At 40.6% G+C, this 23351-nt stretch overlaps 1 protein-coding gene across 5 annotated transcripts in view; it reads left to right on the forward strand.

The window, feature by feature from the left end:
* The window catches only part of arhgap32b (Rho GTPase activating protein 32b), a 111702-nt gene that overhangs the window by 59665 nt on the left and 28686 nt on the right, over positions 1 to 23351 (forward strand). For 4 of the 5 annotated variants that reach the window (XM_058416142.1, XM_058416144.1, XM_058416143.1 and 1 more), the window contains 2 exons: positions 12183 to 12269; positions 16176 to 16313. In XM_058416142.1, coding sequence (XP_058272125.1) covers positions 12183 to 12269; positions 16176 to 16313 — 225 coding nt within the window. Of the gene's footprint in view, positions 1 to 8535; positions 8742 to 12182; positions 12270 to 16175; positions 16314 to 23351 lie in introns of those variants that run through there. The other variant, XM_058416146.1, reaches the window with a different exon arrangement.

Consider the following 23351-nt stretch of genomic DNA (forward strand, 5'->3'; position numbering starts at 1 on the left):
ACTAGACCATGACGGTTTAGATCAGATTATAACAGTGCATTTGTATGCAAGTAAACACTGTCCCAAATGCAATAAAACGCCACAGCATGAAGAAAAACAAAACTGGTCTCGAAAATCCCTTGATGCTATAACTGAGCAAAAATTCATTTTCAACATTCCTTTTTTGGTTGGTAAACTGGGGATAGATCAGTATCACCATACAGGACATCTCAGAAAAATGAAGACATGGGTAACATGAGGAGTTTAATCACACAGAACAGTCCTGATGGTCCTCATATTGTAACCTATTTCATCTTTTTGTTATTTAAAATTAAAATGATCTAATAGTTTTTGCATGGCCGTAACGTTTTCTGTAACACACTCTATTTTTATTATAACAAGGCTGGACCAATTATAAATTCATAAGCTAGCTCTGTTGAGCTTGCCCTTGTTTTGGTTTTCTGGAAATCGAATTAATTAAGCTAATTATGTGCTAACGAATGTATATTAACTACAAAGTACGATGAGTTAGGTAATTGCTTTAATACAGAGTAATGACCGTGTGTGAGTATACAGGATCCTGTGGAGGGGATGGTTCTGTGTGACTGTATATATTTGAAGACTTTGTGGAAGCTGGTTGTCCTTGTAGAAAATTGAAAATTGTTCTGTATTTGTTCAGTTTCTCCACTTCTCTTACATTTGTATTCAAGCTAATAATAATAGTACTAGCTCCTTCTAGGGGTGCAGCGATACTTTCTGGTCATGATTTCATTGATGATATTGTCTCCATGATTTGTATTCATTATGATTCTAAGGATATTTTTAACAAATTTTAAATGAAGAAAAATCATGACTTTTCAATACATTTCTGAATCATAAATAATGTAAAGCAACGTGCATTTTTTCTGTATAAAACTAAATACATCGAAACATTTCCAGAAACAAGTACCTATGTACCTTGTGTAGCAGCACGTGGTTCTGGAAATACAGCTCCAAAGATGTCCGAATTCAGCTACCTCGCTCTCGGACGCAGGAAGAGTGGGCAGGACTGGTGATGTTTACAAGCTACTAAGGGTTTTGTATTTATTTCGAGGCTCTATGGTTTATCTTTAATGCAACTGGTTATTGTGTAAGTCAGTCAAGCAGTCCTGTTTCAGAATGAAATCCATTTAATTTACAGAATTGAATTACAGCTAAACGACATTTCACGGCCAGTTTAAGTGCACTTCTGATGCAGTTATCAGATGCATATAAACATTTACTGAGATTTACTGGTTATAACTAGCTTTCTTTCATTAGCCAGCACTAATGCAGTGATGTGTGTTCAGTGCAGAATGAATTCTGGTTTAGGTTTCATGCTTATCTGAATAATCATGTTAGATATTAGTGCGCTTGGACCAGGTTTTCTTTCAGAGTCCTTTGGGAGTGCTGTTGTAGCGTCAGCATCCTCAGAGCCCAGACCCTGAAGGAACCGCTAGATCGTGTAGCTGCCAGCTTTACACTCAGTCTCAGCAGTGCTGCAGCGGCCATGCTTCCCTGCGCATGTGTACACTGAACACGTGCACTCTGTGTACACGCCGTAATGACACGCTGTCTCAGCTGGCGTAGTGGAGTACTTACTGATGGAGAAAACAAACGTCTGGGGGAGGGGTTTCAAGCTGCAGAGCTTTTCTTGGACCCCACCTCCTACTGTGAGCTTTTGTGGACATCAGCGTTCTGTAAAGCTGCAAGCTGGGCAGAGTCTTCCGTGCTTCCGTATGGGAGCTAAATAAATATTTGAATTATCAGCAGTCTGTGGGAAGCGTGGAATATTAGAGAATATATCTCATTCCAGTTACGTATGTGATTTTAACCTCCGTTTTTCAGTTCATACCAATTTCTTTTTAGTGCTGTAAAACCCCCGTCACTAGATGGGTGATTAATCACTGTTTGTATCCATCACCACCCCCATTCAGTATGAGGCAGTCACCCCGCCCATGGCTATTCCAAAGCATTTCCATTTCAATTACGCTCCAAAACAGAACCTGAATGCATTTAAATATAATGTCCTGTACTGTTATACTCCTGCAGGCAGGATGCGCATTAGCAGGCAACATTTCATCCCATTTTCTTCACATGAGAGAGCTTGAGAGTGGGTGAAATTACACGTATAAAATGCAATACGTCATAATTCTGATATGCATTTAGTATAATTTTTAACAAGACTTTAAAATCATTGTTTGCAAATATGTATTATGAATGTGTAAATACTATCTGTTTAATTAAGATAATAGATAATAGTGAATACAAGCACAAACAATTCAAATCAGACATCCAGCTGATCTGAAATAAATTCTTACCCAAATAAAGTCGTCCATAATGGTTAAATTATCATCTCCGTACAGAATGTTTCATCTTACCTGCTATTTTTCACTATTCTATTTACTCTTTGCTTTGGTTAACTCTGGTTTCCTTTAGAAATAGATCATTTGTTAGAGAGAAGAGTGAAGGCATTACATTCCCATGGAGAGAGAAGATTTTAGCTCAATGCTGGTGTATGGCTTCTGTTCTACTGCAGAATAAATGATGACACAAAACTGCTGCCTAATTGCAGTGTTTTTCCTGTCAAAAACATTCCCTCACTGCTCCTCACATTTTCTCATAACTATTTTCATGCTTTGTTCCTATTCAGAAAAATCTGTCTTTTCAAATGTTTGCTGTTAAAAACATCTTTCTGAAATATCATGTGCTTGTGTATCTGTACGTGTTTTCCACCAGTTTTAACAAATAGTTAGGAGCACACCATTGTGTAGAAACTTCATGATGTAATATAAAGATTAAGATTTCCTTTCACTGCAGCTGAGCAGCTCAAACATGTTACAGCATGCTAGTGTCTCTGTACACACAGTGAGCTTCATGAAGACATGGATGCTAGTGTTGGATTGGAAGAACTTGAGGTCTTTTTACTAAACTTCAGTGCCTGACCTCACTAATGCTCTTCTGGCGGAGTGAGCACTAATCCCCAAAGCCACGCTCCAAAATCTAGTGGAAAGTGTAAGGCATATTATAACACCAAATGGACTAAAGGTGGAATGATTTTTGGATGTAATGGTCAGGTGGCCTACAGACTGTTGCCCATATGGAAACATTTATGGTTAGTGATGAGTAATGGGAAAAAAAGTTTTGTTTATATGCAGAAAATATTACTGATGTACACCGATCAGGCATAACATAACATAATATTGCATTGGTCCCCCTTTTGCTGCCAAAACAGCCCTGACCCGTCCTGCACTGTGTATTCTGACCCCTTTTCTATCAGACCCAGCATTAACTTCTTCAGTAATCAGAGCAACAGTAGCTCGTCTGTTGGATCGGATCACACGGGCCAGCCTTCTCTCCCCTTCGCTGTCACCGGTTCACCACTGTTCCTTCCCTGGACCACTTTTGATAGATACTGACCACTGCAGACCGGGAACACCCCACAAGAGCTGCAGTTTTGGAGAATCTCTGATCCAGTGGTCTAGCCATCACAATTTGGCCCTTCGTCAAACTCGCTCAAATCCTTACACTTGTCCATTTTTCCTATTATGTTCTGCCTGATCGGTGTATGCAAATGTTTCACGAAAAATCACTTGTGTGGTGACTTGGCTATTTTAAATTGCTAAAACATGTTATCACTTGAATGGAAACCTAGCTGCTAATGGATGAAAGTGTACTCTATACCTGTAATGCAGGCCTTTGTAGACCTTTTTTGTGCCTCTTCCACTTTCCACCACATTTAACCTCCACTCTCTGCTCAGCTGCTTTAACACATCCATCTTGCACATATTGTGTAGCTCTGTAAACGTGTCGCATTGAACATATCTGACACAAGCTCGGCCCCCTTATTTAAATAAAGAGTGTGAAAATATGTAACGTGGTGTAAAGAGTCCGGATCGTTTTGTAGCTTGAAACTGGGCTAGACTGCTAATAATAAAGCAGAGCTGCGTGTGACGTGTGCTAGCTGCCGAGCAGGATCTGTAGAGCAGAACGTCAGGTTTTTCATTATGCCGGTGAAAACCTTCAGACAGATGAGATCTGGCCTACTTTATTACTAGCATTGTTACTTCCTCTCACATAGGACCAAAAGAAACAGGCCGTTTCTGCAGCACCATTAATCTTAGTTGCTTTGATGATCTTTAGAAACTGCAAGGTGTTCTTTCAGGGGTAGACACCACTTCTTGAAAAGTCATCAGACTAAACTGAACAGCCACATCCTGTGAGTGAGTGTGTTGGTAGGTTTTTAAGATATGTACAGGCTGGTGAAGTTAAACACCTTATTAATGCAATAAATATAACACGGAGATTCAGCTTCATCTCTCGTGTAGATTCAGTACACAGATATTTGGTGTTTTTTTTAGTGAAATGTTTATTCTTTTAAATCATGTGGCTTTTCAGTGGCACACATGAACTGAGTCATTATTGGATGATTATGTTCTGAAGTTTATAATTGTTGGCATTTGATTTCTTCTGATCCAGTTTATGAGCCTGGGCTCAGGTTATAGGTCATCCATTCTACCATCCTGCTAAAGAGTTATCCGTTCATCAGGTTACATTTACCCAGTGTTGGGTAGGTTACTTTGGAAATGTAATAGGTTACAGATTACAAGTTCCTCTGTTTAAAATGTAATAAGTCGTGTAACTTTTCAATGACTTTATCAAAGTAAAGTAACTGATTACTTTTTGATTACTTTTAAGTTTCTAATGGATATTTTCAACGAAATCATTTCCAAACATTTATCCCAGGCAGGGTTAACCTTACAGTAGAACTCAACTTTGTTTACTGTTAGAATTTTAAATCTTTTCATCACTTGAATTAAGATTATATTAATTTCATTTTAAGCCCAGCCACAAAACCAGACTTCAAAACAAAAACTGTTTAATACTGTTTTAGGAATCAAATCTTTGCATAGCTATGACAGGACACACTGGCAAGTAACAATGCCTTGGGAAAAAAAATAATCTGTAAAGAGTCATCATAATGTACACTACAGCGCTAAAATAACTGAGTTATATTAGATCTGACACCAACACATTTACAAGGAGGAAAAGTGTGAGATATATATTTTCTGTCAAAGGGTTCAGAAATAGAAGTGTGTCTGGTAAAGGGAGCTAGCAGCAGGGACGATTTTAGGATTTTCATTTAAGGGGGGCTCCGCCCCCAATGAGGGTATAATAGTAAAAAAATAAAAAATAAATAATAAAATAAAATAAAGGTTTGACTAACAGGGTAGGATGGTAAACTTAATGCAGCATTCCACTGTATTGAACAGATGTGTATAACATCTGAGTACTGAACAAGACAAATTCAAATTTTTATTTGTCACATACATTTACATACACATTACAACATGCAGTGAAATGTTTTTTCACGACTGTCCGGCATGTAAACATTTATAAAAAGTATTTGAGAAAGATCCATAAAAAATAAAGATAACAGTAAAACTGGAGTATCTTAAAAGTATAAAAATAGAAAATAAAATAATTAAAATATAGATAAATAAAAATAAAATAAAATATGAAAGTATAGGTGTAAATAAAAATATAATATAAATAAAAAATAAAATATGATATGAAATATGAGTCTTCCTGATCTCACATACACTCTCACACACACACACACACACTTGTCCTCTGATCCTCGCTCTGTGACGCCGCGGTTTGCGGATTGAAGAACGCACTCTGAAAGAGGGGGAGGAGCCGAAATCTGCCGCCATTTTCATATGAAATTTAAAGCGGACTGAGGTCACTTATTCGTGCACAGTTTATGGACAATCGCAGAATTTTAGGGGGGCTATAAAATGGCCTAGCGACTCCCATGGCTAGCAGACTAGCTAATTTGTTGTGAATGTTATGAATACAGGTCTTGAGTACTCTGTGGGCTCGATGAATGCACAGGCGCATTTTAGTGGATTTTTTTCCACAGAGCAGCTTCAGTAAATCAACTGACCACTCCGTCACTTTTTATTATACAGAAACGAGTAATATATCATTCCAAACTAAAGGGTCTGTTTTTATTTCTGTACACTCACAATAATGACAAAAATTTTACATTTTAAATATATTATAAAATAAAGAAAGGCAAGGTTCCATACCTGCAGATGCTTCCTCAGGTTCAACATTGAAGCCTTTGATACTGAAAGCATTTTAACAGCCGGGAAACTAATTTCCCCCTGAACTGTTATATTTGCCCCTTATTGGATTTCAGGATGAAATTATTTTTAAATTTCCAGGACTGAAATGCATGTTTCACTCGCCATGGTGGTCACTCTCAGACAGTGTATTAGCCTAAAGCTTTCCAAGGCAATGTGGATTAACGTAATTGGCAGACGCTCCGCAAATTCAAACCAGAGAACCAATCAAAATCATCAGAATAGCACCGCTTAACTCTAATACCAAATTAATATTTATTCAACATATACTAGTTTTTTTTAAAGAAAATATTCAGATGTAACTCTATTTGTAATCTTTAACATTTTCATAAGTAACTGTAATTTTAATTACATATTTTTCTAAGTAACTGTAACGAGTTACTGTTACATTTATTTTGTAATTAAGTTACGTAACGCCGTTACATGTAACTAGTTACTCCCCAACACTGCATTTATGATCTATTAATTATCTATGTGTGTTTAGGTATACAGTATTTTCTATAATAAATCATATATTGCTTGATGTCACAAGTCTACAAAGATTCACAAAATAGAGAATCGACTATTTTTTGACTGTCCCCCGGCTTGACATGCCCCTCCTACTTGGGCCTGTATTTGCATACTGAAACATGATTGACTTTTGGATTATATGATGCAATAATATTTGCATGTCATGAGTTCAGTATTAATTGCTATTAGATTTCCTAAAAATATTGGACTTACATGTGCAGCAATGATTTTAAAACTTTATTCAAAACATTTTCTTGAAGTAGAAGGATCGTGTTCATGTTCAAGTTTAGGAAGAAAAAACCTAATATGGATATACACAGATTGGCTAGTGTCACTGTGATTGACAGGACAGAGAATATACGATCCCTCCCACCCTAGGCTCCTGGCATCGATGTGGCATAGCTAATTAGGTTTAAATGTAACTTCATGTAATGTAGCCTGTAATTTATATTAATAGCCTGTTTTATTATGGCTGTTGAATGTATTATTAAAGGCACAGACATATCAAGTCCTTACAACTCTACAAACCTACACTGGCTAATCGATACCATGTGGTCTTTGAGGGAGAAAAATGTGTAAATTTTGGCTGCTTCCCTGTTCGAAGATTTCAGAGTGACTTAATTCTGATATTTCAGAAATAGTCATTCCAAACTTTCCCCTGTGGATTGATTAATCTCCGTGTGTTCTTTGGAGACGTTAATAAAAGCTCTGTATTTGATCATTGTTTTCTTTGCAAACTGTGTGCCATATGAACTTGATTATGGAAAGGTCAGTTCAATTTTGAGATCATCTTTGCTTTTTGGTCCCTGAGCACTCGCTTTGGCTTGCATTACTGAAATCACAGTGATGCAATAAGTATATTCATATACAACATATTTCTGACACCACAACATGAACATGGCCTTTTTCTTCTCCACAGCAATAGTTTCTCAGGAGAGATTTCTCACTTGTGCGCCAGTTTCTTGGCTCCTTCTCGCCTTCCGTGTGGCTGCTCTGTGTCTTGAGGCTCCTCCAGGAAAGTCTATATAATCGTCCTCAGATGTGATGGCATGCCATTGCAGCTGTGGCAAATTTTATCCCTTCATGGCCTATGTGTTTTAACACTACTATCACAGCCCTTGCCTGGAGTTCACCTCTCCTCTAAAACCACATGCTCTCTGGAGAAGATCGACCGTCCTGCTTTGGAATTGCATGATTAGCTTGGAGATGTCCACACAGCCAGCTGGATCCATCTCATTCAGGCCAGGTTTAAAAAAATAAAACACCAAATGGAAAACAGCATGAATTGGTTTATGAGTAATCTGAAAGTCCTCTGCTCTTGATATTATCCTTTACTGGCTTGAGTGTGGACAGTGCATTCTTGTTTTCACTTTTTCTTCCTTCCCAAGCACCTATTGTCCCTTGTCTTCACCCAAGCATTTGTCTCTGTCTCTGTGTTCCTGATGTCTGGCCTGTACTAATCCCAGAGGAGGAAAAGAGCACACAAGGGCACGTGCTGGAGATGCAGTCTGGGCCGTTGCAAGGGCAGCCCCCTCCTTCCACCATTGCCTTTCGGTGTACTAGTTCCCTGCTTTGTCCCACGGACTGTACCAATGAGAGTGTGTAGGGGGAGGAGGGTGCACAGAGGGGAAGGCAGGAGGGAATTAGAGCATGTGCTGCTACACAGAGCAGAACTGCTCTTATTCATCATTCTGTGTTCAGTAGTACCTCTGGCATGTGGTTTCCTCCCATGCTAAAGAAACAGGACATGGAGTGACAGTGTGGTGCATCTGATGAGAAAAACAAAACGGTGGAGCCGAGAAACCACAGCAGTCTTGCAGAATCCATTAAAAGCCGCCCGGTCATCATTCTGCTGCGTTCGTTTGTGTGAATGCGCCAGAGGGAGGAGCGAAGTCTTACTACCGTGTCAGGACAGAGCACTAGCGAGGCAGCACCACCGATATCTACTGAGTGGAACGGCAAGTGTGTGTCTCCCACAAACCACGCTCCCGCTGAGTGATGGAGATGGAAGGCGGGCTGAGGGGGAGGAAGCATTAAGGAGGAACAAAAGACCGGCTAAAGCGTCTTAACCGCTGCTTCTCTGTGAGTCCCTCCTCTGTCTCTCTTGGCTTTTCCTTATTTATTCACTCCACTTTTTCTGCTCCTGATTTGTTCTCCTTTCACTTATCGTCTGTTCTGCACCTCCTACCTAAAGGCTACAGATGTTTGGCTGACATTTCTCACCAAGGGAGCTAATCAATGAGCTTTGCGTCTGCTGTTAACTTGGAGATCTATACTCCAGCTGTTTTCTGCAAGGGGCTCTGTGCATGCTTTCACATCGTTTATAGTTGTTCATTTGAAGTTTTCCTGTCTGTCCTGCAAAGTCCAGAACCACAGAATAGTCCTTCCGATGATATCATATGAGAGGGATGGACAGTTTATCGAATTATTTCTCAGGCACAAGAATACTGTAACATCGTTACTCAGAATATTAAACTGACCATAAAAATGCTCCTTACTTTCGGCCGGAGCGCACCCACAGTGGAATCGAGGTCTTTGATGATTTTCCAAGGCTTTAGAAATGTACAATTTTTTTGGTCTTCATTACTAGCAATACCTATAAAGAAATCATGTGGTCATGGGGAAAGTATTTTTATTTAGACTCAACACCTAAGAGCCAGGTTAGGTTCACAGTCCTGGCGCTTTCAGAGGGACGTTTTTCCATGCTGTGTCTGTGTGTTAGTGCACTGGTTTAGTAGTGGCTGTATCGAGCGTTCTGGATAAATAGGTCATTCTCTCTCATTGCCTAGAGTTTTTGGAAGAGTCTCTCTGCCTCATAAGCAGTGTGATGATTACTGCAGATCAGCTGGCAGAAGTGCAGCTTCACTAATGACCCGGGTGAAAAACCACAACCTCACACTCTCGGACATGCCGTCCGTGATCTCTTCTTCAACTCTCTTCAGCCGCATTTTACCATGAATACGCCAACAGCAGAGTAACTAACTGCTTTACCTGAATGAAAGAAAGAAAGAAATGAGGAACATACCAACATGAAAGAAAGAAAGAAAGAAAGAAAGGGTAGAGAGAGGAAGAAAAAGAATAAGGAAAATGCCAATGCGAAAGAATGAAAGAAGGAAGGTGGGAGGGAGGGAGGGAGGGTGGAAGGAAAGGAGGAAGGAAGGAAAGAAAGAAAGAAGGAATACACAAGGACCAAGGAGAAACATGTGAGAGAACAAAAGAAAGACCATACAAGAAAAGAAAGAAATGAAAAAAGTGAGCTGATTGTGTAGTTAGAGGAGTTGGTTGTCATGTTGTTCTTGTAGAAGCCTGTATGGTTTAATAGATTTAGGTAGATCCAGTTTAAATAAACAGTCCCACTCAAGATCCTCCATGCTTGATGAAGTAAGCTTTAACTCAAGGATGGTGAATCTCAGGATTTACAGCCTGCCGTGTTTGTGTTGCTCTGAGCAGTCAGGCTTCATCTACTCTCCATCCTTCAGATCCCACACTCCGCACTTCATTTGACCTTTGATGGTTTTTGTCCCAAAATCAGTTGTTATTCAGACTACATGCTGTCCTGTAGAATAAAAGCTGGACAGTATATGATGGGAGATTACATCTGTTTAGATGAGCTAGTCTCTTCCCATGACAGAAGTTAAGAGTGTTAGAACACCTTTACTCATGACTTCCTTGAACGTTACTGGCTCGGTCCAGCTGCTGGATGCTGCATAGGCCAACAAAAGTAAATGTGTTCATGGTAGTGACATAAGAAAATCAAACAAAAGACACACACACACACACAATGGGACTGCATATAAACCGTGAGTGTGAGCACAGGCGTGAGATCGACTCGCTCATTTCCTGAGTATTCAAGTCCGTGTAGAGATCACGTTGTAAAGCGAGGTTAAAAAAAAGTGAGTTTAGAGATTCAGGTTGAGATTTAGACACCTGCCAAAGCTTGTGTTTAAAACACAGTGTTATGTGGAATAAAAAATTGTAGATGAAAAAAAGTCCTGTGGAATCTCTAAAAGATCTGTTGTTAAACGCATCACCAAGCCAGATACACAGAGATCCCTGTTTGTTTATTGATGTTGAGGTTGATTTAGAAAGGCATCATTGTTTGTAGAGAAGCAGAACATAATGGAGTGTGTGTGTGTGTGAGTGTGTGTGTATGAGTGTGTGTGTTTGTGTGTCTGTGTGTGTGTGTGTGTGTGAGTGCATTCACATAAATGCATGCTTTTTTTTTTTTCCCCGAGGTGCTTCCCAATCTTTTATTGTCAACACAGCCATCTGAGGCTCAGCAGTAATGATGTGTCAATCACAGGATGATTCACAGCTGAGGAGAGACGTGACACACACACACACACACACACAGACACACACACTCCAAAAGCTCCAGTAACCATCTATATAATTTGTTCCAATGCTTAAAAATTCTTCTGCAAAATGTGTTAAAACATCTTCCTCCCAACAGACATGGTCAGTTTGAGGGTGAACCCCCCCACCCCCCACCGCTACACAGGACACAAGGGCTCACTGGAAGGCTTAAAGAAGCTGAAAATTGTGTAAATCATATGGAAGGCAGTGGCCTTTTCCACCCAGCTGGAACATGTGGCAGATTTTTTGAGCGATGTGTTTTGGAGTGATCTCCAGTGCCGTTCCAGAGAGGTGTAGAATTGGTGCCAAGCTGAATTGAGGCTGTTTGGGTTGTTTATGGTGGCAATACTCTTACTAACATGTTTATCTTGTATATTTTTCCTTTAATTTGTCACGCATGTGTATGTTTATATTTTGCTAAAATAATACACGAGAAGATGGTCAAATGTTTTTCGCTGACGTCCTCGTAAATCGCCAATTTACGACGCCAATCGTAAAGCCGGAATTCTGACCTTTCATACAGGAAGTGGCCAGAGTTACACAGTACAGAGAGCAATTTGTCACCTGCGAAGCCCGGCGTGTGTTCTGGCATTCACTTCTATAGGCACTCAATTCTGTGGCCAGTCGAACAAAAGCTTCACTGAGAAATGGAATATCAAGCTTAACGTGATTTCTGTAACTGACCTTTACTGATTCTGCCTTCGTATCCCATCAAGTAACAGGAAGAAAGAGATGTGGTATGTAGGAGTCAGCTGGTGTTCATTCCCAATTATGTCCTGATACACAGTTAACTATGTCTTTAATTGGGGCATGTAACATGCTGTTTGCTTTCTATGTGAACTAGGCCATGTACCTGCATGGTGGCATTTCTTTCTGAAAGACTTTGAGATGATTTGATTTGTGTGCACTTACAGATGTCATCTTGGTAGAATAGCAGCAATCTCCTGCTGTGCCAGTTTAACACACTGCTGCAGTAATCCCATTTATCTTCATCTATTATTCATAGTATATAGGAAAAATGCTCAGCTGGTGACAAATCATCAGCTAACCTTATAGCACCCGACTCAAGTGCTGTGAATGGAGCCTTAGCGAAAGACTGTGTCTTAAATTGAACAGTATTCACCTGACTCTCTAATTTACATCTCTGTCTCCTTGTGTGTTTTTCAGCTGAGCCTCGCCGAAGAGCAGAGCGAAGTGAGCCGGAATGGCCTGGAGTCCAAAGAGCTGGTGTACCTGGTTCACATCTACTGTCAGGTGCGGCACTTTTTACATCAGACTGCCTTCCGTGAGACAGACGATGTTCACATATGCAAATACATGCATGAGCTGCTGTAAAACCTCCTGTAAAATTAGTGCTACATGTGATTAATCACTTTAGTCTTTACCGAAAAGTCTAAATTACTGTATCTGAGGATGGAGCAGTGTGCTCAAAGCAGAGTTACTGTTATCAGGGAGGCGTGGCATGTACTTTCTCTCCAATTGCTGCAACAATAGCCAATCATGGATGTCTGTGAGCTTGTGCATGAGGAAGCAGGAGGATAGAAACTTCCTCCAAGTAACACAATACACACTGTTACCGTCACTGTTACTCAATACCTCAGGAGGAAATAACCCAGAAACAGCTGATATCCTTTGCAATTTCAGTGACAAAGCCACTAATTCTTCATATTTCTACACAGAAAGCACACAAAGCCTCTTTGCATAATTTAAATTCTAGATCCCTCAGTTCCAAGTGACAAAACCTCTGTCAGAACCACAGAGAAAAACAAGACTCAAAAAGGAGATACTAGGAGAGTAGAAGTGATATTAACAAAGAAACTTGGCTCAAACAGCACAAAAAGTACTCGGAAACACGAGAAGCAATGGTGTTTGAATTCTGTTAGAAGAAAACTGTCAGGGAAAACTGAATGATAAATGAGTCTGAGATCATGGAAACAAGTGAATGCCAAACAAATGATCCAGTAAAGGTTTGAAATTCATGCCTGAATTGGCAATCAAGTGAACGTGTAGCTAATTACAAATCATGTGCAGGAGTTTAAAAACGAGGTGATGATTTTCACTGCAGTCTGTTGACAGTCAGGAGCATCATAGCAGACTCTGCTGCTTCTCAAGTGCTCTATCAATCAGGAGTACAACCTCGGTTATTTGGGTTACTGTGACTCCTGAGTGGGACGGCAGGAAGAATTCGCCTTATCATCATTAGACCAGAAGTGCCACACCAACTCATGGCTGGGAGTCCAGGGGAGAAAATTGTCTGTACTCTCTCTTCCTTGAAGTGTGACACTAAACAGTCATGGGAATCTGTTAGCTCATTCATGTAGAAGAAGGAAGTTAATGCCTTCCTCCATGTGTTCAGCTCCCCAATGATGTGGCATGAGCAGCTGTTCAAAAAGACGTGATAGCTTCGTGTGTTTCAGAGGATGTTCATACTGACCTTCACCAGTTTGTAGTTATCACATGATAGGGGAGAACTAGCTAGTGGGTGTGAAAGACTGAGCTTGACTTCACAGATGGATGGAAGGATGGATGGATGGAAGGATGGGGGTATTTGTGAATCGTTTTACTTTCTTGAATTGAATTGTATTGAATTGAATTGAGATCAGACAGACCACTGGAAAATCTAGAACATTCTGTCAATAAATGTGGTCAAGAACCTTCTACTTTCTCAGAAAACAAGGTAATTGGACTTGGCAGATGACCAACCGCAGCCATTTTCTCACTGCTTCAGACAAAGCACTAATAACTAATACTGACCTTGTTTTTAATCCTTTGGCTATATCTTACTCTAGAAGGCTTATTATGTCATTGTGTTAAAAGCTCTGTTTTCCTCTGAAAACAGACAAATTAAAGTGTGTAGTGTCAATCGGATCAGACTGAAGTCTTCAGGATCATGAAGATGGCATGCATAAATGTGTGCAAAAAATCACTTCAGATGCTTTGTATCCTGTAGGTGGAGTGTTAGAGGTGACTAGCCATTCTGTGTCTCGGGTCCTCTTCTGAAGGAAACTCCTCATTCATTCATCATGGATCTCTGATAGCAGTGCTTTACAAACCTTCACATTTAATCAAGGCTTTTTGTCTGAGTGTTTCTGTTATGATTCTACAGACATAGTAAATAGAAAGAAGAAGAAGCATTGAAGAACATAGAAAGCTGCTTGAAACCTGCTAATGCACTTGTCTGAGTAATGGCGTCTCGTCCTGATCATGTGGAAAAGTGTGTGTGTGTGTGTGCATGCGTGCATGGAAATTTTCTCGTTCCCCTTCTGTGTGTGAGGAGAACCAAATCCACAGGCCTGCAAGTTATGCAAAAAAAAAACAAAAAACAGTGGTGTGGATTTATCCCAGAGAAAGTGCAGGCACACATACATAGATGGCTTTAGTCCCACCCTCTCTTAAAGGAGGAGTGCTGAACAATGGCAGCTCCAGTCGTTCCATATGAAACCAAATGGGAGCAGAAGAATTAAACACCACAGGCTGCACTCCATTGTTTATTTTCCCAATGGCTTCACCAGTCCCTCAGCCATGGCTGCAGTTCAGAGGGATCTTTGAAAGCCATATCAAAGGCACTGAGGATTCATCTTGGATTAGAGCTCTGTGAGTTGGACAATGAGAGAGGAAAAATGAACAGAATATCAGAGTGGTCCTGTTTTGGTAAAATAGAATGATATTTTGGTGATTCAGCATGTCCACTTGTTTCTATGAAGCTAATATTAGCGTGCTGTGGTTGTGTTGTGAAATAAGTAGGCATGAAGGTTGTGAGCTAAAGAGCAGGGAGAGAGGGTTATTAAAGCCGTTTTCTTGGCAGCACTTGCTCTGTGGGTGTGCTGGCGTACAGGACAGACAGCTTTATGGTGCACTCAGAGTCAAGCTCCAGAAACCTGCCACTATGATGGATGTCTCACAAAGGACACATCACATCATGTGTGGAATGGGGAAGAAGAGAAGTAACATCCCACCATAACACAACAAGCAGGATGACCATTTCACATCCTGCTGCTCACCCAGAGAGCCAGTGCTAATGTTGGTCAAAGATAATTGTTTGTAGGTTATGTCATTTTTAGCTTTCATGTCGGTTTTATTTTTCAAGTTGGCGTCACTGGATGTGCGTCTCGTCTGTTAACTGTTTTTTAAATATATAACATGGGATGTATAATGGCAGTTTTGGGGATGCTCAGAACAGACGATGCTGTAACATTGATTTCTCCCTTAATAGCCATATAGTTATTAGAGGTACGGAGGTGGAGGAGGATGTGAAGCTCGTGCAGAAGATTTATAGGAAGTCTGTTAACAGTAACTGAGCTCCAGCGCTGAACTGAAGCAGAACCTGTGATGATTTAAAACTATACTATTCATCTCAATTTTTGCTGCTCACAATGACATGACATTACTTTTGAGTACCATTTATGGTGCGTATTGATGTCCAAGGCATTAAAAAAAAAAAAAAAAAAAGGTCTGCTATTTTTTTCTGGACTATTTTCTGACTATTTTCTATTTTTAAAAATGCATGTGTATTAGGGTTGTACATGTTAAGGTTACTGGATTTTAAGTGCATAGCTGCTTTAACAGTAATTGTCATTATCTTGCAGCAAGCAAAAGCCGCATATAGAGATTTGAAAGGTTTCGACTTTACACATTCCTACATAATGATGTCATCCAGACTCGACAAAAAGACTCACAGACTGTCTGAAAACTCAGGAATAACTCAGGACACAAATTATAATCAAAGTTGTAGTGTGTTTTTGGTCATCTTTTTATAAGACATTCACTTTTCCATCTATAGTAAACGCTTCATTCTGGTAAGGGTCATGGACGATCCTAGAAATACTGATGTAGCCCTTTCTGCAGAACCAAAAGTCCAGTGAGTAGAACCGAGTCTGATCCAAGTCCTCCTTTACGCCTAAGCTTAACCCTTAACTTCTTACGTACACAACACATTAAACACACAGCCTGAACACACTCCTCTCCCTGGACATTTGGCTTGACTCCATCAAAGAAAGAGTTCCTTGATCAGGTCCAGCTCCATCATTCTGTATTTGTTTTTTTCCTGATCATGAAAACAGTGTGCTGGCTATGGCAGTGGAAGCCCTAGGATGGCAGATGGCTGTTATGGTTGTTCTAGTTTGTGTACCGCTTGAATGAAATTCTCTTACAACTCCACAGGGACGAAGCTGGATGGTGAGGCGCAGCTATGAAGACTTTCGTGTCCTGGACAAACACCTCCATCTGTGTATCTATGACCGGCGCTTTTCCCAGCTCCCAGAGCTGCCTCGTTATGACAGCTTGAGGGAGAGAGCAGAGGTACGGCACTCGACACAACTACCTACACTCTGTACCGTCTTGACAACTGTTCTGGGCTTTTAAGAGTAATGGTCAGTTATTTGCAATCCTGCATGGCCTGAGTCACCTTCAGAGCTCTGTCCATGTTTTTAATAGCATCTGATGGTTACAGTGGTTGAAAAACCCTCTTCTGCTCAAAGTATTGGATTTTTAGTTGTATACTTAAGCTCGGATTCATGAACCTGCTTTGATGACTGAGTGGTGTGGTTGTTAATATAGCCCATTAGTGGACACATTCCTGTATGCTGCTTTGTTCCACCATTACATAAGTTCCTCATCAGAGCTCATATATCAGTCTTTTACAATAGGTAAAAAATCAAGGCTTCTTCCTAAATCAGGTAAATCCAAACATTTTCTTGAGGCCTAACCTCAGTACAGTATTGACTCCTGTAGATGTTCTTGCATTCAGGACTGCGCTTCTTATAGCAGGCATGTAAGGGAATTTGTGAAGCATAGCCAAGGGCTCCATTATGTTTTAAACTTATGTTTAAAATTTTGTTCCAGTGGTGGAAATCACCATCAGCCCACCTTTATCATAACTTTTATAGTTATTATCCTGTTCGACTGGCCACATGAATCGAATGGGTTTAATCCTAACTGCAATAACATCAAACCAGTAGGTCTATAAATAACATCAAATAACAACAATGTGCTCTGTTGGTGGAAAGGTCAGGAATAAATTCTCAGGGACTGCAATCAATACACAACATCTGAGTGTCCATATTTATATGATAATCATGACACAAATCTGCACTGAGGAGTGTCCAGATTTATTTTATTATTAAAATGGTACAAGCCAATAATTTATAGAAACAATAAAACTACTTTTACACTACAAGACATTAAAAAGGTTTTCAAAATGTAATGAGCAATGAAGGAGATTCAGTTCAGTGGATTTATAGTGTAGATAATAAGATATTATAATGTGCTGCATGAGTAAATGTTACGTTACAGCATGTGTGCTGGTGTGAGAGGATGAATCAGTAGATTGTCCACCTCAGACCCTCACTTACAAGCATCCACTATTAGAGTTGGGTACCGTTCACATGTAATTCATTTACATTACATTTACATTTCTGGCATTTGGCAGACGCTCTTATCCAGAGCGACATATAAAAGTGCTTTAAGTCACTATCATTGAAAACATCAACACTGGTTCAATAGGTTACAGACTTAGGATACCATTAGCCTAAAATTGGAATGTTTTTGTTTTTTTTTTTGTTTTTTTTTAAACATATAACAATACATAAACAGGGAACGATAAGACCTAGTTTAAGTGCCTCAGGAAAAGGTAGGTCTTAAGACGTCGTTTGAAGACAGTCAGAGACTCTGCTGTACGGACATCCAGTGAAAGTTCATTCCACCACCTCGGTGCCAGAACAGAGAAGAGTCGAGATGAATACCTACCTTTTACCCTGAGAGATGGTGGGACCAGTTGGGCAGTGCAAGTGGATCTGAGGGAGCGAGGTGCAGTGCAAGAAGTAATAAGGTCTTTGAGGTAAGATGGTGCTGGTCCATTCTTGGCTTTGTAGGCAAGCATCAGTGTTTTGAATCTGATGTGTGCAGCTACTGGAAGCCGGTGGAGGGAGCGCAGCATTGGGGTGGTGTGGGAGAACTTAGGCAGGTTAAAAACAAGCTGTGCAGCTGCATTTTGGATCATTTGCAGTGGATGAATTGCATTCAGAGGAAGACCTGCCAGTAAAGAGTTACAGTAGTCCAGTCTCGAAATAACCAGAGACTGAACAAGCACTTGAGTAGCCTGTGTGGATAGGAATGGTCGGATCCTTCTGATGTTGTACAGAAGAAACCGACATGAGCGTGTCACATTGGCAACATGGGAGCAAAAGGACAGTTGATTGTCCATGGTTACCCCAAGTTTGCGAGCAGTGGCTGGAGGGGAGATCATTGAGTTATTCAGAGACAATGCAAGATCCTTGTCTGGGATCACCTGGGATGACCAGCAGTTCAGTTTTGCTGGGATTAAGTTTCAGCTGATGAGCTGTCATCCAAGATGAAATGTCTACCAGAAGCTGTGGTATCTGAGGGAGGGAAGGAGAAGATAAGTTGGGTATCATCAGCGTAGCAGTGGTATGAAAAGCCGTGTGAGGATATCACTTTGCCAAGAGTGTGAGTGTAGAGGGAGAAAAGGAGAGGACCAAGTACTGAGCCTTGTGGGACACCAGTAGAGAGTCTGCGTGGGGCAGATGTCAATCCCTTCCATGTTACCTGATATGAGCGACCATCCAGGTAGGAAGCAAACCATTCCCATGCTGTTCCACAAATTCCAAGACTCCTGAGGGTGGACAAGAGAGTCTTGTGGTTAACCGTGTCAAATGCTGCAGTAAGGTCAAGGAGGATGAGGACCGATGAAGCTTGGCTGATCTAGCAGTATGTAGTTTCTCAGTGACTGCCAAAAGGGCAGTGTCTGTGGAATGTGCTGCTTTGAAGCCAGACTGGTTGGGATCATGGAGGTTATTCTGCAGGAGATAGTCAGACAGCTGATTATAAACAATTCGTTCGAGAATTTTTGAAATAAAGGAGAGGAGTGATACCGGTCTATAATTATTGATCCATAGAGGGATCCAAAGCAGGTTTCTTTAGTAAAGGGATAACCCTCATCTGCTGCTATGGTTGAGAGATGCTTCAGTGAATGAGTAGCTGAGTGCTGGCTGTGTAATGTAGATGAAGTTGGGGCAGACGTGAAGGTCTGGCAGATGTTCTCAATCTTCTCTGTGTAAAAAGTGGCAAAATCTTCAGTGGTCAGGGAGGATGGAGCAGGTGGGTTGGAGGGTTGAGTAGTGCAGAGATGATGTTGTGGAGCTTTAGGGGATCTTGTGCAGAAGCCTCAAGCTTTTCTTTGTAAAAGGAAGTCTTGGCAGAAGTCACGTCCAAAGAGAATCTGGACAGAAGCATTCGATAAGAGGTGAGATCTGCGTCCAGTTGAGATTTCTTCCACTTCCTCTCTGCTGTTCGTAGTTCTCTCCGATTGTTGCAAAGCACATCTGTCAGCCAAGGAGCAGGACAAGAAGTCTTCCTGCGTTAAGTGGATAAAGGGCAGAGATGATCCATGGTTGATGAAAGAGAGGAGATAATAGTGTCTGTAGCTGAGTCTAGGGGTAAGGAGGAAAAGGAGTCATAGTCAGGAAGAGATGAAAGAGTGTAGGAAGCTACAGAGGAAGGAGAGATAGAGTGAAGGTTCCGGCGGATGAGAAAGGGATGTTGGGAGTTACATTTGGGTAGTACAGGGAGACTGATAGTGAAGGATACCAAGTGATGATCTGACATATGAAGTGGGGTAGCAGTCATGTCTGTAGCTGGGGAAGGGCAGGTGAAGACCAAGTCCAAGATGTTTCCTCCCTTGTGTGTTGGAGGGCAGCTGTTAAATGACAAGGAGAATGAATTCAGAAGAGTCAGAAGGCCAGAAGACTGAAGCTTGTCGGATGGGAGGTTGAAATCTCCAAGGACCGTCAGAGGGGTGCTGTCAGAAGGGAAGACACTGAGGAGTATGTCCATTTCTTCCATGAAGTCTCCAAGGGGACCAGGAGGACGGTAGATGACAATGATGGAGAGGTTGATTGGAGATGTAACTGAAACTGCGTGGAATTCAAAAGAAGAAATGGTGAGATGAGACAAGGGGAGAGGTGTGAAACACCATCTCTGGGACAACAGCAGACCTGTACCACCACCCCTGCCTGATTCTCGTGGTGAGTGAGAGAAAGCATAGGCAGAGGATAGAGCAGTCGGTGTAGCAGTGTTTTGTGGTGATAGAAAATCAAAGGAATAGTGGGAAGCTAAAGCTGAGATGAAATCAGCCTTCCTTACAGCAGACTGGCAGTTCCAGAGCCCACCTACCACTGCTGTTTGAGACTGAGTTATTAAGCCCTGCCCACAATTCACACCTTAAGAGAGACTGAAACTACTCTTGATTAATCACCTGAGACAACTAAGAAGCATAGACCAACACAAAATGATCAACAAGCTATACAATATAACACAGTTCAAATAATACTAGAACCAACCAAGTTAACCAAGTTAGTACACAAAGTCAGAATCCTACCTTACCAGATGGAATAGATTCAAATGAAGAGCTAAAGCACCCTTTTTCTGTACTTTACATTCTGTGTAATGTTTGTATACTGTAATATTTACCCATAAATAGTAAGCTACTACTAGTGGTTTCATACTAAGGTTTCAGCACATCTCACATAATGTTAACGTTACTATTTGTTTAATATAAACTGCATGGTACGCAATTTTGTTTAGTTAACTAGAAACCTAGAATACTCTTATGTTAAGGGCAACCAAATTAGCCTGGATAATTAATCTCCTGAAGATGTTGAAATTGTTGTCGATCCTCACTTAACGTTTCGTCGTCCTGGTCCAGGGGTTCGACCTGGGCAGGTGTGTTAGCTGCAGGTACTTCTGTTATTTTGCTGCAGATCAGACTGCTAAATACTGTCCACTGTTGAGCTTTTAAATACATGTAGTGTTTGATTAGCTGCTTCCTGAGGTCAGCCATGACCAGCCTTGTGTTTAGAATTACAAATATTGCAAATAGTGTTGTCTGCATCGAATTTTGTAAAATGCAACCACACTTGGTACTCTTCAGTGCCAACATAATTTGGTCAGTACCCTTAAAAGTTCGGTACCCAACCCTATCCATTATGAACATACTGTATATGATTGGTTAGACCCACAACAAACATTAAATATGGAATCTTGGATGCATTTTGTAGTTTCAGCTTGAGCTATGTGGTGGAAGGAACTGAAGCATCAGGTGCTCTTTCCATTTAGTTGGTTCGAAATAGCTGAAACACCAAGCAAGAACACAGAAACAAGTTAACAGCAAAAAGTTCACCAGGCTTTTATACTCACAAACAATAAATCAGCAAGTAACCTTTCATTTTCATTTTCTGTCTAAGTGCTCAGTATAAAGCTTGGATTCCTCTGAGAGCAGCATGCAGCATTTAAATCAGAATTTTTTATAGATCTATGTAGATTATATAAGACTCACCACAGCAACAAACCTAAAAGACCTTTCACCCTCAACTAAAGATCTGCCTCAGTTGACAGTCACATTAATAAATTTAAATGATTGGCTCCTTTACACTCCATAGACAAAACTAACAGCTCAGGTTGTCCCATCAAATCTCTTTTCTCACAGTTCCTACTTGTGTTTATTTTTCATTCAATACCATTTGGCTCAAAAAAGATGGCTATGTAGCTAGCTATACATTTTAAACCAGAATACCAATGTTAAGTTGCTATAGCTGAGAAGGAACAGATTACAAGAAATTGATCAGAGCCAGTTATTTGAACAGTGTAGATATTTTGACTATTGCCCCTCATATCCAAGCTACTCATGCTGGATAATTCACTAAAGACTACATGTCCCCAAGAGACTTTGTGGGAACAGTTTGGGGATGACCCCTTCCTGTTCCAACATGACTGTACACCAGTGCACAAAGCAAGGTCCATAAAGACATGGATGAGTGAGTTTGGTGTGGAAGAACTTGACTGGCCTGCACAGAGTCCTGACCTCAACCCTATAGGACACCTTTGGGATGAATTAGAGCGGAGACTGCTAACCAGGCCTTCTCATCCATCATCAGTGCCTGACCTCACAAATGCACTTCTAGAGAGGAATGGTCAAAAAATCCCATAAACACACTCCTAAACCTTGTGGAAAGCTGATTGAATTGAAATTGAAGCTGTTATAGCTGCAAAGGGCGGGACAACTCCAAAACTTTTGGTATATGCTATATGATGAGACTTGGCTCGGCTAGTTGGTGATCTATAGAGATGACTAGCATAATGGCATTGAGCATTGTATTGGCATGAATGTTGACCATTTTGGTACAGATGAGGTGGTTAGAGAGCTGGACATATTAAAGTACAAAACACTGCAGCATCACCCTCTTCAGGTACAGATGAAGATAAAGCTCACTGCATGATATAATCAGGAGGGCTTTTTTTATAATGTTACCTTTAAAATGATGTTAGATTTAAAATTTGTTACGTCTGGAGGTCTTGCTAGATTGGACGCCACCTATGAATTTGACAAAAAAAACAAACCAGGCTAGTGAACTAAAGATATCTTTTAACCTTATTAATTGAAAAGCTGTTCTTCTTCTGGCCTTTGTATGGACTGGGTTTTACTGGATGGTGCCAGATTACTGGAGCCAATGTGACATTTGGGTGGAAATTAGAAAGAGGTCCTGCTGGTGTATCTCCCCCCAGTGCTGTATGACTCCTATCTGAACTCTAATGTCTTTCATTCCTCCATTTCTCTTTTTATCTTTACTGTATTCTCCCAGTTGCATCCTTGTTTGTTCACCTCCAGCTAGCAAAGTCTGGTATGGCACAAAAAGCTAGCAAGAAAGCTTGAGGGCTAGGGCAGTCTTTGTCAGATACTAAGCTAGCCACTGTGTGTTCAAATAGCTGGATTTGCAGTGTCAGAACAGATGAACACTACAAGGCTGTCCTTAGCAATCAAGTTCTGCTAGGATTCCCAGTCATGGAGAGCTGTGGACTTGTTGGAGTTCATCTCAGTTGGTTTTTGGCCTTCCACCATTTACCAGGAAGCACATTAAATACATTTACTTTGTAATATTTGTATTTGGGTACTGTATGGGCAGTGGTGGCTCAGTGGTCAAAGAGTCTGGGTTACTGAAATAATGTCATATGTGCTGTTATATATATATATGTGACCATTATTTTCTTGTTGTTGTTATTGTTCTTCTTCGCCATACTAGCAAGGTGAACATATGCTCAGCTAGTTAATGATCAGCATGAATGTTGAAGAGTGTCTTTGATACAGATGCAGGTTTATGAGACAGTTGTGCTTATGAAGCTTGGTACTGAGTTATTCTCTAATATGCAGGGAGTCCTGAGCAGACTTTTGAGGTTTCTGGACCTTAAAGTCAAATTTTCAAGGAAAGTGTTTGTCATGTACAGTGTTGTGGCAGTTAATACATGAGCTATTTATTAGTCAGAAAG

The sequence above is a fragment of the Hemibagrus wyckioides genome, linkage group LG18, assembly GCF_019097595.1.
Source record: "Hemibagrus wyckioides isolate EC202008001 linkage group LG18, SWU_Hwy_1.0, whole genome shotgun sequence".
NCBI lineage: Eukaryota > Metazoa > Chordata > Actinopteri > Siluriformes > Bagridae > Hemibagrus > Hemibagrus wyckioides.